General features: G+C 36.1%; 1 protein-coding gene across 1 annotated transcript; it reads left to right on the forward strand.

Moving 5' to 3' along the window:
• Positions 1 to 5,813: 5,813 nt before the first annotated feature.
• LOC134660381 (uncharacterized) lies at positions 5,814 to 7,676 on the forward strand. The gene is made up of 3 exons (XM_063516114.1): positions 5,814 to 5,952; positions 6,200 to 7,560; positions 7,611 to 7,676. Exons 1-2 carry the CDS (start codon positions 5,814 to 5,816, stop codon positions 7,276 to 7,278), a joined length of 1,218 nt encoding a protein of 405 aa, XP_063372184.1. The 3' UTR covers positions 7,279 to 7,560; positions 7,611 to 7,676.
• The last annotated feature ends 8,486 nt before the right edge of the window (positions 7,677 to 16,162 follow it).

Consider the following 16,162-nt stretch of genomic DNA (forward strand, 5'->3'; position numbering starts at 1 on the left):
ATGATTGCATTTCCAGCTTTTTTTATTATACGGTTTTTTGCCAGTTTCGCTTTATACGTGCAACGAATTGCAAAAAGAAGTCATAAGAAATGGTTTCTTTTTATTAAAAAAATGTAAAACTAATATTTTTTCTACAAATAAATGTTATTTAGACTCGAAACTAAAGAAATTTTATTTCTTTCCTTCTTTATAAACTATAGTTCGTTTTTTTTAGCATTAGAAATAAGGTAAACAATCTTGACGTATCTTTTTATTAAAAAATATTGAAAAACGCTTTAAAAAAAATAGTTTATATTACTTATGAAAGCAATTGTTTTGTGTAAAAGATCGTAAATGATTTATAATTGTAACATATTTGCTGTGACTTATTTTTCAATGGTGATTTTTAATAAAAAGACTTGTCAAGATCGCTTACCTTCTTTCTAATGCTAAAAAAGACGAACTATAGCTAGATAAATAGGGCATTCCCTCTCAAGACATCCAATCTAATACGACTATACGCATAATGATGTACCTCTTTTTGAAACATGTTATAAAAAGAAAAATAAGAAAACAGGCCATTTTACCCATTTAAAATTGACATTTTTTTTTCAAATTCGGGATTTTTTATGTTATTTCTTCAGAATCACCAGCTCTTTTGATCCTAATTGGAGAAAAAAAATGTCAAAAAATTTCCATACATTTTTTGATCTTTCCATTCCGTGACCGCCACACAAAGTCTATGAAAAATGGTAACGGAATGAAAAAAAAAACCTTGGGACACTTTTTTTCTCCTATTAGGATAGAAAGAGCTCGTGATTCTGAGTAGAAATAATATAAAAATTCGCAAATTTAAATAAAATGGCCCAAATATGGTACAAGCTCCATAAGACACTATCAAATATCACATCAACCCTCATGTGTCGTAATAAAATTTTCATTTTACATACATACATACAAATGAAACGAAGCGGTCACCGAGGTCGCCGCCCGCGCACCACCGTTACTCGACACCGACAGACGTACAGCCGTCTCGCTCGCACGTAACGCCTACCTCACTCCCATCGCGGCGTGTAGCGCGAGTGAGCGGGCTTGATACTTTGTCTGGCACGTTTTTGTTGCTTTTTTTTGTCTGTGCTGAATTTTATTAATGATTTAGTAAAAAAAACTTTCAAAAGACACAGACATTTTAGTTATAAGTGTCACTTACTGTAATTTTATTTTTAGATGTAAACGCAGTCGTAAGTTACTTATTTCACGTTTAAACTTACAAGTCTAAATCCGGCCTAAAACGGGTCACTCACTTGTCGAAACATGTCGAGGAATCGTCGAGTATATTCAATTAATATTAGTTATTTTTATTAATTTTACTAAAATATTATAACTCTAATGCGAAAGTAAACTGTATGTCTATATATCTGTTAACTCTTCACGCTTAAACCACTGAAAGGATTTAGATTGAAATTTAGTATGGAGCTAATTTGAGTCATTAATGTCATTATCATCATTAATAATCGTCTTTCCACACATTAAGTCTAGAAGGGCAGAAGCTAGGGTGATATAAATAGGTATGTATTAAAGTAAGTAAAAATCGGTCACATACAAAACAAATCATTTGACAATGATATATTGTCACATTGAGTTATTGTTTTTTTTGCATACAAATTTCATATAAAATTATGCAACAATTTTCGCCTAGCAACATCTCTTAAAAAGTGTTAAAAAAACATTATTATCAACTCGGGCAATGTTGCTAATTATGTTTTTTACTGCAAATTGGCAAACAATGTGTCAGCGCAACTCGCCAAGTGAAAGTCGCTACCGAACGTCATTTTTTACTGCATTTAATAAATTTAATTGCACTTTATCGCGGCTCAGGTTCCCGTTTTAATAACGTTTACTCGCTTTTTAAGTATTTTAATGATTCAAGATTATATGTTTTTCACTCGACTGACAATGCGATAAGGCATATGAATGATATTATTGTATTAATGAATATCTCTATTATGTGAGTGTGAGAGTGTCATTAGACTAGTTTACTAGTTTAAAAGATGACTGTATGTAAGTATTTTATTTTATTTACTACTATAAAATACGTGTATCCTATTTACAATAAATACTTCAGTCAAATTATCTTAAATATTTTTATGTATATGTAAGATTATACGAGTATCATAAATCGTCCCGCAATAATGAAGCAGTTAGTTCATAATAGACTACAAAAACCACTTATGGGACTGTCCGTTTTTTAGTCACTGGGCAGACGCCCAGACGATGAGCAGACGCTCATCGTCCTGTGTACCAAGATCCCAAATGATCAATTTTTGAGACTGTGAGACCTAGGTTAAGATTTACTAACACTAGTAATGTAAGTCTGTAAATTTAATATGTAACTAACAATCTATGGGCAAACTGGCCTGAAATAAAGAATTTTATTATTTATTTATTTTATTAAAATCACAATTATATGTTTAACTTCTAATCAAAAGTAAAGACAATGACAAACAACCCTTAGAAGCAAAAAAATAATACATAAATAAATAAAGCCACAATCGAATACAGAACCTCTTACTTCTGTTCTGGGTAAAGAAGTCGGTTAAAAAGCATCACGCACGTTGTTTGGTTACCAGGTTACCATCAGGTACTCTATTATTTCCTTAAAATGCTTTCAACTACACGGTAATTATACTGACTTTATCGCTAACCGTGGTAAAAAGCCAAATACCCAGACATGACTGGAGAAAGCCGTCGTTTTTGCCGCTTCAAGGTCACGTGCGCATGCGCTTGGCAACGCGCTATTCTCAGTGCGATATAAATAGACGCTCAATTACGAACAGCAATTTAACTGACCTTAAGCCTTACACCTTGGCAATAAGGTTGAAGTATTGTCAGTTAATATTGTGAATGGTACAGCTCGCAGCGAAACTTCTAGAATAGTCTTCTTCATTCGCATTCATATTCGTGCTTAACTTCAAAGGTTTTTTTTATTTAAACTCTATTGCACAAAATGTATGGCATTCTCTACCAGTCAACCATAGGGCCAAACTGAGATACATACAGAGATTGGTCCAGTTTACGTATTTTAATTATATTTTTGCTACATAAGTACTTTCTTTTTTCCTGCGGCCATTGTAAGATATAAGTGCGTGTATTTTGTATATTCTATTTTAATAAACATGTTTTTAATGGCACTTGAATTTAAAAAGTTATATTTTTTAACCGTGACAACATCCGCAAATCAATGGACTTGCTGACTTTGGATCGTATATTAATACAGTCTATTTCTAGAACCACTAATTAAACTATTCAGTCGAGTCTACGAGAAAACACTTTTTTCTGGAATTTACCACACAAGCGGACCCGACCGATTTATTTCTTTGTTAATGTTCGTTTTCATTCAATTTTATGTTTCTCTCGGTGGCAAATTGTTTAACCCTCGTGCCTTTTGAAACCTTCGCAACGCTCAAGATTCCACAAGCTAAATTCGAGGCTAAAAACCAGAATTAACGTCAAAGATATTTCATACCACGTCGGTCCGTCAGTGATAAAGCACTCACCGCGTCTAATGATAAAACCATTTAAACACTCCTTTTTGAAATTTTTTTTTTGAAACAAGTAAAATTTTAAACCAATTCTTGGCATCGAATGTTCTGCATGTGCAATGTTCTTTGTGGCGTGGCGTAGCAACAGAGTTTGTTCAATGAAAACGTGCCGCATACAGCAGCACGCTGCCTGTTTGTAAGCCTTATCTCCTTGTAATACAGTGTACAATTGCTCAGTTAATTCCGTCCGCGACGGGTCACGAGCGAAGCCTACAGTCACGTACTATACAATGTGACGTGTAATTTTCTACCGAAGTAAGTAAACGTTGGTGGCTCTTAATTTATTTATTTTAAACTTTATTGCACATCAGGCGGAATTAATGCCGCTATATGCATTCTCTACCAGTCAACCATAGGGCCAAACAGGAAAGCGTCAAGGTGGGTGCAGTAAGAAATAAACAGAAAAAAAACGTAACTTTTGAGCAAATATCTATAATATCGTTTTATACAGTCACCGTCAGATATATCGGAGCGGCCAAAGTGCTCACAAATATCTGAATATGCAATTCGACGTCGTGATAATAGAGGCCTTGTTCAGATATTTGTGAACATCTTGGGTGCTCCGATATATCTCATGGCGATTGGCGACTGTATGTTTATTTTAAGGCCCCTGTACACAATGGGCCATCGCCGGCCAGTCCAAGGGAAGCAGCCATACGGTAGAATGAGATAGCAATATCACTTGCTCCCTCTAATGGCTCCTCTACACGATGGGCCAACGCCGGCCACTCCAAGGGACGCATTTATGCGTTAGAGGGAGCAAGTGATATTGCTATCTCATTCTACCGCATGGCTGCGTCCCTTGGAGTGGCCGGCGTTGGCCCATCGTGTAGAGGAGCCATAACGCATAAACGCGTCCCCCAGAATGGCCCACGCTGGCCCATTGTGTACTGGGGCCTTTAGCTCTAAAGGCCCCAGTACCCCAAAGGTAAAGGGCCCAGGATGGGTCAGTTGTAGACGTTTGAGAGAACAAACTTCGAATATAGTATCCGTTCATAACCAATCAATTGAATGCCCGCCACTCGCCCATCTTAAAGGCCGGCAACGCACTAACAACCCTTCTGGTGTTACGGGTGTCCATGGGCGGCGGGATTCGCTTACCATCAGGTGATCCGTCTGCTTGTTTGCCTCCTATATCATAAAAAAAACTCTGTCAGTTGTGTTACTGTAACGTGACCTACAAAAAAGCTACTCTACCTCTAGTATAAATTTCATTCGATTTTGATAGTTTGCGTTAAGAGGCGTATTTCTTTTTGTTGTCTCCTAAACATTTTTTTCAAATTTGGGATTTTTTATGTTATTTCTACTCAGAATCTCGTGATCTCGTGCTCTTTCTATCCTAATAGGAGAAAAAAAGTGTCCCAAAATTTCCATACATTTTTCGTTCTTTCCATTCCGCGACCGCCATACAAAGTCTATGAAAAATGGTGACGTAATGGAAATAAAAAACTTAGGACACTTTTTTTCTTCTATCCTAATAGGAGAAAGAAAGAGCTCATGATTCTGATTTGAGTTTCCAAAACGTCTCGCTTGACGCGTTGTTCAAAATTCCATACAAAAATCGGTTCAGCCAAACGCGAGATAATCGCGAACATACATACATATACATACATATGGGTAAAACTGAGAACCTTCTTATTTTTTGAAGGCGGTTAAAAAAATAGACATAGCAAACGCGAACGCACGTCACGCTATCGAATGAAATGGAATACGTGGTTAAATTCTGTAAGGTTATTAAAGTTATTATAGTCCACGGTGTATAGATGACACAATTGTGTGTGTACCCTTAACACACACATGCACAATACCAACCATTCATTAAACACCCATTGTTGAAGTGAAAGTAATAAATAGCTCTATTCATTATTCCATTTTTATTATTATATGTGCTCTGTGATGCGTTTATGATTAATGCTATAATAACAATCTTGTTTTCAATATGCTGTGACTCAAATATGCGTTTGGAATATTATATTTCGCAACTTCATTCTTTGCGATTTATGGTTTACATATTGTAGTTACGCCCCCACGCATTAGCCTTGCACGATTTTTTAAAGATCTTTTTTTTTTTTTTTTTTTTAATACACTGGCAACACTAAAAACTTGTTCCCACTCCCATCCCCTCTACGGCGTCCCGGTAGGTCCGTTAACCGCCATTTTCAATCATTCAACGGTTCCGTGCTCAAGCCTTCGCACGTCACGCAACACGTTACCTACTCATCAGTCAGCAGTATGAAGAGGAAACGCAGAAACAACGACGACGACGAATATATTATTCGGAATAAAATAAGAAAATTGGAGCGTAGACTTTGGCAAAAGTCACGCCGCCGCATAAGAGTGGCCGACTCGTCTTCGGATAATGATAGCAGCGGTAAGTCTATAAAGAACACGTGGTGTTATAAAAGTGATGCGTACTGCTAAATTTGGGCTGTTACTGTCACGCTATAAAACGATGCGAGCTACTATCCTGGGTAGTCTCTGTCGTAATTCAAAAAACCATATATATGGCTTTTGTAAAAAGCTTCAACGTAATGCGAGAAACTATCCTGGGTTATCTCTGTTACAAAACACAAGCTAAGATTTTAGCTATATACCTACACGTTTTTTGTCCGAAACAGGCGAAGACGGGTCCGTTTCGGCGGATAATGAACCACGTGCTTCACGTCGAGCCTCGTCGGGTCAAAGGTCTGCGTCACCAGCGCCGGGGACATCGCACCAGGAGGAAACAGCTGCAGCGCAAACCAGTCGAGATCCTGTACGTCCGACATCTCCTCAACCAGGCCCGTCGTCTGCACCAGATCAGTATGTACCCGCCGAGCCCGCACAGCCCGCGCCGACCGCGGAGCCCGCACCGACCTCGATCGAGGACATAGAATTGGACGAGGATATCCTCAATTTACTGGGCGAGGCTCCAAAGTTGGATACGCCCTTGGGAAAAGGTATTCACAAGGACGTAGCTTGTAGATGGCAGGAGGTATTAAACAAAGGATTACAAAAAGAAGTTAAAGACAAGTTAGCTGAAGAATACCTAATACCTAACAATTGCACTTTGTTAGTGCCTCCCATTTTAAACCCTGAAGCTAAAGCAGCGTTACCGGATGCCTTGATAAAAAGAGATACCTCTTTAATGCTTAGACAAAAACAGATAGCGTTAGCGTTGTCGGCACTCTCGCAGGCTACGGATATTCTAATAAAACAAAAGTCTTCATCGCCTGACATACTAAAACCCATTAGCGACGCATGTCGTATTCTATGCGATTCTCATTTTACCGAAACGAAAATGAGAAGAAACTTTGTGATTTCCGCTATAAACACTGATTTGAAGGACACTTTAATTAATACAGAAAGGGACAAATTTTTATTCGGCGAGAACGTGTCCGAAAAACTGAAAGCTGCGCAGACTGTACAAAAATCAGGAGATACATTAAAAAATACACAAAAGTCATATAATCCATTTAATAAAGCAAATTTCATAAAGAAAAACAGGTATCAACAAAACAAAGGTAATTTAAACTACAACACCCCGTATCGGAAGATGACGAATTACAACAACAAGTCGGATGCGGGGCGGCCTCGTGCAGCAGCGGCGCGGCCCGCGCCGGCGCCCTCCAGCAGGTACAACACCCGCTACCGGGCCCGGGAGCGCCAGCGCGAGCGCGAGCGCACGCCTCCTCGGAGATACCAGCGGAGACAATAGACCATGAGGTAAAATACGCCGGCCGCTTGCAGTACTTCACTGAATCCTGGTCTGACATCACTGATGATCGTGTTATTTTATCGTGGATACAGGGTTATAAGATACCATTTGTATCTCCTCCAATTTGTCAAGATCCTCCTGTAGTTTATTCAAAATCAGAGCAAGAAAGATTTGATTACAATATGGCTATTAAAAAACTATTAAATATAAACGCAATTTCAATATGCGAACACCATCCTGACGAGTTCCTATCTAGCGTATTTTTAATACCTAAACCTGACGGTAGTAAGAGATTTATTTTAAATTTAAAACGCTTAAATGAATTTGTAAAGACATCCCATTTTAAAATGGAGGATTATCGTACAGCGTCAAAACTGATTACGAATAAATGTTACATGTCTACGATTGATTTAAAAGATGCATATTATCTAATCCCCATTTACAAACCACATAGAAAGTACCTTCGATTCCTGTTAGATGATGTTTTATACGAATTCAATTGTTTATGCTTTGGGTTATCGTCCTCGCCGTTTGTGTTTACGAAAATTCTAAAACCAGTATACGAATACCTCAGACGCGAGAAGTACCTCTCTTGTTGTTATTTAGATGATACCCTTTGTATAGGAAAAACATACGATGAATGCAAACAGAACGTAAATTTAACAATATCTACATTAACAAAGCTTGGTTTTCTAATTAACTATGAGAAAAGTAGCTTGATCCCTAGCACCAGTTGCAAATTTCTAGGATTTATATTCGATTCGAAAAATATGCAATTAAAATTACCCTCATCAAAAATAAATAAAATTAGAGAAAATGTCAATTCATTCCTAAACGTTAACAAGTGTAAATTACGCGAGTTTGCAAAACTAATTGGTCTTCTTACGTCAGCTTGTCCTGCATTGCAATTTTCCTGGTTGTACACCAAGTTACTTGAACGGCACAAGTATTTATGTTTACTTGAAAACCCTAGTTACAACGCAGTTATATCAATCCCAAAAACCTTACAATCTGATTTATTATGGTGGGCACGACACGTAGATCGTAATTTCAACCCTTTTAGATTTAATCAATTTGAAACTGAAATTTATTCTGACGCTTCTACTACAGGATGGGGGGCTTACAACAATGGTAATGAAGCTCACGGGTATTGGAAGCAATCTGAAAGATTATGTCACATAAATGAACTAGAATTGAAAGCAGCATTTTTTGGCTTAAAGGTTTTCGCTCATGATATGTATGATTGCGAAATACTCTTACGTATTGACAACACCACGGCCATTTCATGTATAAATAGAATGGGTAGTGTGCAATTCGAACATTTAAACTTAATTGCAAGAGAATTATGGCAGTGGTGCGAAAATCGTAAAATTGTGGTGTTTGCTTCATACATAAACACGAAGGAAAACATTCAAGCTGATGAATTATCCCGTAAAAAGTTTAGTGATACTGAATGGGAATTAGGAAATTATGCTTATGATCAAATAAAACAGTTATTCGGTGAACCGGAAGTAGATTTATTTGCCAGCAGATGTAATGCCAAATGTCACAAATATGTCACATGGAAAAATGATCCCGATGCTTGGAAAATAGACGCTTTTACAATATCTTGGAGAAAACTATATTTTTATGCTTTTCCTCCATTCGCTTTAATTTTAAAAATGCTTCAAAAAATTATTCACGACCGAGCAGAGGGCATTATAGTTGTTCCAAATTGGCCAACACAACCTTGGTACCCATTGTTTAAACAATTGATCGTTTCAGAATCCATACATTTTGATCCGAATATTAATTTGTTGCAATCTCCTTTCAGAGCAACCCACAGTCTTCACAAGACTCTGTCACTAGTTGCCGCCAAATTATCAGGAAAGCACTATTAAACAGGTCATTGACCCCTAGGTCTGTAGAAATAATGTTGTCATCATTAAGCGATAACACTTACAAACAATATAATGGTTGTATACAGTCATGGCTTACCTTTTGCAAAAACAATGGATATGATTATGAAAATACGTCGGTAGATGTTGTAATTAATTTTCTAACTGAGATATTCGATTCAGGTGCCAAGTATGGCACTCTTAATAATTATAGATCTGCTTTGTCATTGTTACTCGGAAAAACCCTTGATGACGAAAAAATCAAGCGTTTTATGAAGGGTGTTTTTAGATTGAGACCTACCGCACCGAAATATAATGTAACATGGGATCCAAGCATTGTGTTAAACTTTCTAGCTCAAAAGTGGCCTAATGAAAGTCTAAATCTAGAAACACTTTCTAAAAAGACACTCACTCTGTTGGCTTTAGCTACCGCACACCGTGTACAAACTTTTTCGTTGATTCAAATGCAAAATATTGATATGAGTTATGCTTCTGAAATAATTATTAAAATACCTGAGATAATAAAGACGTCTCGACCAAATACTTCTCAACCGGTGTTAAGACTTCCATTTTTTAATGAAAAACCAGAAATTTGTCCAGCTAGATGTTTACAAACGTACATAAATAAAACTACTTCACTTCGCAGTTCAGAAAACAACACTTTATTTATTAGTTATAAAAAACCACACTCAAAAGTATCATCACAAACATTGAGTCACTGGATTAAAGACACACTTCACAATAGCGGTATAGACACAAAAATATTCACTGCTCATAGTACTAGGCATTCGGCCACTTCTACAGCCAACAGATTGGGTGTTAGCCTAGACGTTATACGCAAAACTGCAGGTTGGAGTGATTCTTCTTGCGTTTTTGCCAAGTTTTACAATAAGGAAATTGTAGTTGATTGCAATCAGTTTGCTCGGGTAATTCTATCAACGAACCTGTAAAGAAAGAAGTATATTATTAATGTGAAAACATAATGAAAAATAAATAAATAACAAATTATAAATATTATCTTGTTTTGATTACATAACCTATACTTACCTTTTAAGAGATAATTTTATATCTCTAACTTTATTTATTTTATCTCCACTGTGAGTTTGAGAATTATTTCACATTTTGTGCTCTGAACATCCTACAATATGTAAACCATAAATCGCAAAGAATGAAGTTGCGAAATATAATTGATGATCAAACGAACTTACCAAGTGAAGTTCGATCACAATTATGTGAGCAACTTCATTCGACGCGATTTATCACAACCCACCCTCAATATTTAAGAATTTTGTTGACTGACGTCACCCTACCCTACTTGCATAAGTAAAAATGATGAAATAAATTCTCAATATTTATACTGTAAACAAAATGATTGAAAATGGCGGTTAACGGACCTACCGGGACGCCGTAGAGGGGATGGGAGTGGGAACAAGTTTTTAGTGTTGCCAGTGTATTAAAAAAAAAAAAAAAAAAAAGATCTTTAAAAAATCGTGCAAGGCTAATGCGTGGGGGCGTAACTACAATATGTAAACCATAAATCGCGTCGAATGAAGTTGCTCACATAATTGTGATCGAACTTCACTTGGTAAGTTCGTTTGATCATCAAATATATTTAGTCTTTCAAGCCGGGTATGTCAGTAGCAATGTAAAGCAAGCTAAAGTATGGTATCCCTAGGAAACGACCAAAGAGCAGCAATGTACATCGAACAACGATGAAATCTAAACAAAACAGTTCCACAGATAAGATATAAATGACCCGCGGTTTTCGAACAAACGTAATTCAAACGTAGTGTTGCTAACCCGAGATTTTTCAAATTAGCCGCCTTTTTCTACTGAGAAGATTTGCTTGACCAAGTATTAAAATTATGCAAATAATAAATAAAAACTTTTATACTACGCGGTTGCCAAACAATCATACTGCTCAATACGGCTCACTAAGTTAAGCTGTCACCTCAGCCTATGGATGCCCGCAACTCCTTTGTGGTGGCACATGTGCGTAGCCGACCCTTTAAGAACTAGTACTCTTTTTTTAAGAACTCTTTACTGGTAAAGCTAAAGTATCAAGCAAAACACGGTTATGAGCAATATTATTGAAAACTAATCGAGCAAAATATATCTCATAATCTTATTTGCATAGCAAAGTGTGTCGTACTCATAATACTATATTGTTACGTACTGTCGGCTGCAATAATATGTTACTCTTCGAAGGCCGCAAAAATATGTGACACGCTCTTATGGCTCTACAAATAAGATCGTGTAAGATATTGTTGCAGCCTTCGTTGAGTAACATATTATTGCAGGCATGCCTTCAAGGCCTTTTAAATCCAAGACGAAGACTTTCTTATGTTCGGTCGAGTTCACAAATATCTTTACAAGCCAACGTTCCAAAAATATATACACACGCCTCTAAGGCATTGACAATAAGGTCGTCTAAATATATATTTTGGAACGTTAGCTTGTACAGATGTTTGTGAACTCGACCGTACTAGTATAACGAAGTTTAAACAGAGAAAATGTGCACCGTCTCTCAAATATGAATTACACTGGGTCAAATAATTAATTATTCCATTTCTGAACCCAAAATCGAATACCTAATGTAACTTAAAATCTCGCAAGTATCAAGACTACTCACGCGCGCTATATCGATCGAAATTCAAGTTTCAACAAAAAGTGGCCCACGTCGCCTTTCTCCGTCGCCCCGGCGGCTGGCGCGCGCGTGCGAGCGAGACAAAAACTGCCGCCCGCGCCCATACGGGGCCGGTACAATGAACTCGGAGCAATGACGTATTGAGAAACCTATATCCATCTCGCTCACACTTTAAGCGGACGAAATTTAATGAACACCACTGTTTAAAACGAACGAGTGTTTCGTTTGTCTTTTTTGAATTTGGAACTCTTTTATTTTTTCTTTTTTTTTTATCGTGCGTCTGGTGAAAGTTTAAGGTTGAGTTTTTTTTACACGTGCCAGGACTAACCTAGGTTAACAAAATGGGATTTTAAATGGATGACATGGCAGGTACGTTTCTGAAATACGTCTAGTCTAAATGCCACTTGCATCATCGCGCTAATCCGGGGTTACGCGGTTAAACCGTTAACCCAGTGTCAAATTGTACTGGTAACCATAGTAACTCCGGGTTTACCCGGTTAACCCCGGGTTAGTGGAATGGTGCAAGTGGCGCTAGCCAACTTGGCACTAATTTGAATAAAACAAAGTGTGGATGTGCCATTATAGACGTCATGTTTTCATATAAATTTGACATTATGATATGATACACTTTGATACACTTTGCCATTGCAAGTGCCATGCAGGGTTAGCGTGGTAACACTTTATGCTTCGGCAATAAGGTTTCATTCCCGATTAACCCTTTAACCGACATTGGAAAAGGGTCATTCCTTCTAAGGGTTGTTTTATGTTTGTTATGCTGATACCTACGTATTTTGTTCTGTTCTTTAACTATTTTTGAAAAAAAAAAACATTCAGGGTGGTCCTAAAAAAAAGATAGTCGGTTTATTGTATACCTACTTATTTTGAATTTAATAGTAAAATTCAAAGAATCATTGAAATATCGGTATAAAAATATATTAAAAATACATTTGTAATTGCACTTAGTCATGATTATTATGACTGACATTATTTTTTAATTTGTTTTATATTTTATATAAATTTAATACAAAACAGAATTTATATTGAATAAATGGCTGCAACTTACGCCCTATTTAGTAAAGACAAATATTTTCAGACACTACATTTTTACATGAAGAGTATAATAATAAAATAATATGTTTTATAAATTATTAGATATCCCAAACCTTAAAAAGGACGAATCTGAGATACAAAAATTAAAATGTATGTAGTTATTTCATGTCATATTTATTAAAATTAAAACTATTATTTTATTTTAAAAAAATTTTTTACCATTTAACACTGAAATTAATTCAATACTTATTTATCACAATTATGCCCTTTTATCTAATTATCATAAATATTAAAACAAAACCTAAATATGTTAACACCAAATGTTAAGCCGTAAGGTACACCTACTACCTATAGGTACCTACTTACGTTACTTATAGTTTTCAATATTATATATTAGGGTATAATGTAGATGAGCGTTTCTTTTATTTTTTGCCATTTTTATATATTGTGACCCTTTTTTGCCACTTTTATGTTATTTCTAGTCAGGATCGCGAGCCCTTTTCATCCTTATGCAAGGAGAAAAAAAGTGTCCTAAATTTTCCATACAGTTTTCTTACTTTCCTTTTTGTTACCGCCATACAAAGTATATGGGGAAACGGTAACACAATAGGAAAAAAACTCTGGGATTTTTTTTAAATCCCATTAGGATCGAAAGAGTTCGTAATTCTGAGTAGAACTAACACAAAAGTAGCATAAAAAAAATGCTCAGGTAACACCTAAAGTCCTACACTATTTTAAGTAAATATTAAGTATGTAAATATTCTTTACTGCACCAATAATTATATATTTTTAAAATTTATTATACCCTAATTTGGAAAACTACCTATCTATAGGTATAAGTACGCATTAAAAAAAACGTAATTATTTTCCCTCATAACATAATTAAAACCAGGAAATATATTATAAAATAGCAACCATATGCGTTTCCATTTGTTTTTTGTGTCATATTTATTGTTTATTGTAATAAATTGCTCATGTTCCATCTATTTATTTATAATTTGTAATAAAATTCAACATGTTTCATCTCATCCTACTTGAAGTACAGTTACAATTACGAAAGTACCTATTAAAGTTATGTAAAACAGTTCGGCACTAACAGCGCCATCTGTTGACCGGGCGTGGAACTAAAAACAGTCTAGATTCCGACCCAGGCATCGTTTGATGGATAGCGAGGTCGCGAGTTCAATCCCCACCAGAGGCACTTTTTGTATTTATTTGGATGTTTAGTGAAGTTAAAATTTGTGACATGCCATGTTTTTCCTATAAAAAGTACGACAAGGGGGAGGGGGGCTGTCTAAAAACTCAAAATGTTGTGTGACGTAATTAGGGTTGCCAGATGGTCGGGATTCGGCGGGATTCTCCCGATTTTTAGCATGTGTTCCCGATTCCCGACAAAGTGAAAATTGTCCCGAAAAACAGCTTCACGTAATTCACGTTATAAACATTAATTTCAAGTTCCGAACTGTCGTCGAGCGAGTAAGCGACCCGCGTCGAGCCCGTCAGCGCGCGCGCGTGGCGAGAGTGGGCAGAGCAGCTGACGTAATGCCAATAATGTAAAATATCGTTGTTTTTAATACAATTAATTTAGTTTGAATGGTTTTTTTTCCCGACTTAAAGCCCAAAATCCCGAAAAAATTATATTTTTTCCCGATAATAGCGCCTTTCGATCTGGCAACCCTAGATGTAATTAATGGACGACCCATAAAGATAAATTGTTATTTATGCCATAATGCCCATCATACATTTAAAATGCTAGTTGCAAGAAGAAATATTTATTACGGTTTTAATAAACACACCTACTTTTTTTTCTATTAATTACATAAAACATAGTGGTACTACAAAACTAAATTAATAACTAGCTTTTTTATCAAATATTTTTATTATTCAAATATATATTAACAAATTGATTAAACATACAAATTATAAACTAAAATAAACCTAAGAATGAGAAAAATTAACTTAACAAATAAAATATTACCCCCCACTCTGATTGTGTCCCGGATCAAATGTACCAAAAATACTGGCGTCATATAGTTGCAAGTTGAGGAAACTTTCAAAAAAATTTTTGTTAAGATCTAGTTCTAGTTACATTTTAGGAAAATTTCTTATGAAACAAGCAACTTTAAAGAAATGAAAATTTCAACTGCACATTTCTAATAGATTTTCCTGTCATCCACAGGTAAAGAACTATTTTGTGTATTTTTTCAACATTTTAGATACAGTAGTTTCGGAGATAAAGGGGGGTGAATGGTCGGACAGACAGACAGACGCACGAGTGATCCAATAAGGGTTCCGTTTTTCCCTTTTGAGGTAGAAACACTAAAAATGAGAAATGAAATGTTTCCATGTCAAAATTTCAAATTTCAGAAACCTTATCGTTACATCGGTACTCACAGCGCCATCTCTTGACAGTTGTCGGAACTAAAATCTGCCTGGATTCGCTACATTCGTTTCACGAGATCTAGGTCAAATCGCGGTACGCTAATAAAACGTAGGAATTCTGTTTTCAGACCCAGATAATGACGTCACCGTCTTAAACAACCGTGGGTCACGGTAAAACGGACTAACTTCACGTGTAAATGACTGAACATTTTTGGATGCAGTTTTTCTTATCTTCGAATTACCTACCACATATATATCACTGACTAATACATTACAGTAATTCTTTATGTTTCCAAAATGTATCAAAATGGGACGCCGCGATTTCATACATTTTATTAAAAAATAAATTGTACAAATCATTTATACCATAGTTAGAAAGTGAGTAAAAGAAATTGGTGTCTATCTTGTACCTTTAAACGAGCAATTCTTCTCTCTCAAACTCAAAAATGCGCGTTTTCCCAGAGATAAGACCTAGCTAAATTGATTTTTCGCCCCCCAAAACCCCCATATAGAAAATTTCAACGAAATCATTAGATCCGTTTCCGAGATCCCCGAAATACATAAATATAGAATTGCTCGTTTAAAGGTATAAGATGTATGTATATATGTAAATACGGCCAGAAGCAATTATATAACCTCATCCATATGTCATGTCTTGGGGCTAAATACTTAACACGTTCTCCGCCCGAGCCTCCAGAGGTTGCTAATTTGTATGAAAGCAGAGACCAGTTAAAAAACCGGCCAAGTGCGAGTCGGACTCGCGTTCCAAGGGTTCCGTACATTGAGTCCGATTTGTTGGAACTTACTTTAATTACAACAGTGATGTTGGCGTGTGTCTGATATAGTTTGTACCTACATAGAGTTCTTATATGTACCAACGTAAACTCTGGCTATATAGAAGTGGTCTTCTAAGACAGATGTCACTTTT

The sequence above is a fragment of the Cydia amplana genome, chromosome 27 (assembly GCF_948474715.1).
Source record: "Cydia amplana chromosome 27, ilCydAmpl1.1, whole genome shotgun sequence".
NCBI classification, from domain to species: domain Eukaryota; kingdom Metazoa; phylum Arthropoda; class Insecta; order Lepidoptera; family Tortricidae; genus Cydia; species Cydia amplana.

What these genes read in the sequence shown, in the direction of transcription:
- LOC134660381 (XM_063516114.1), top strand. Translation starts at nt 5,814, where the DNA reads ATGAAGAGGAAACGCAGAAACAACGACGACGACGAATATATTATTCGG. An exon ending in TTCGGATAATGATAGCAGCG is followed by an intron (nt 5,953 to 6,199) that starts GTAAGTCTATAA and finishes TGTCCGAAACAG; the next exon opens with GCGAAGACGGGTCCGTTTCG.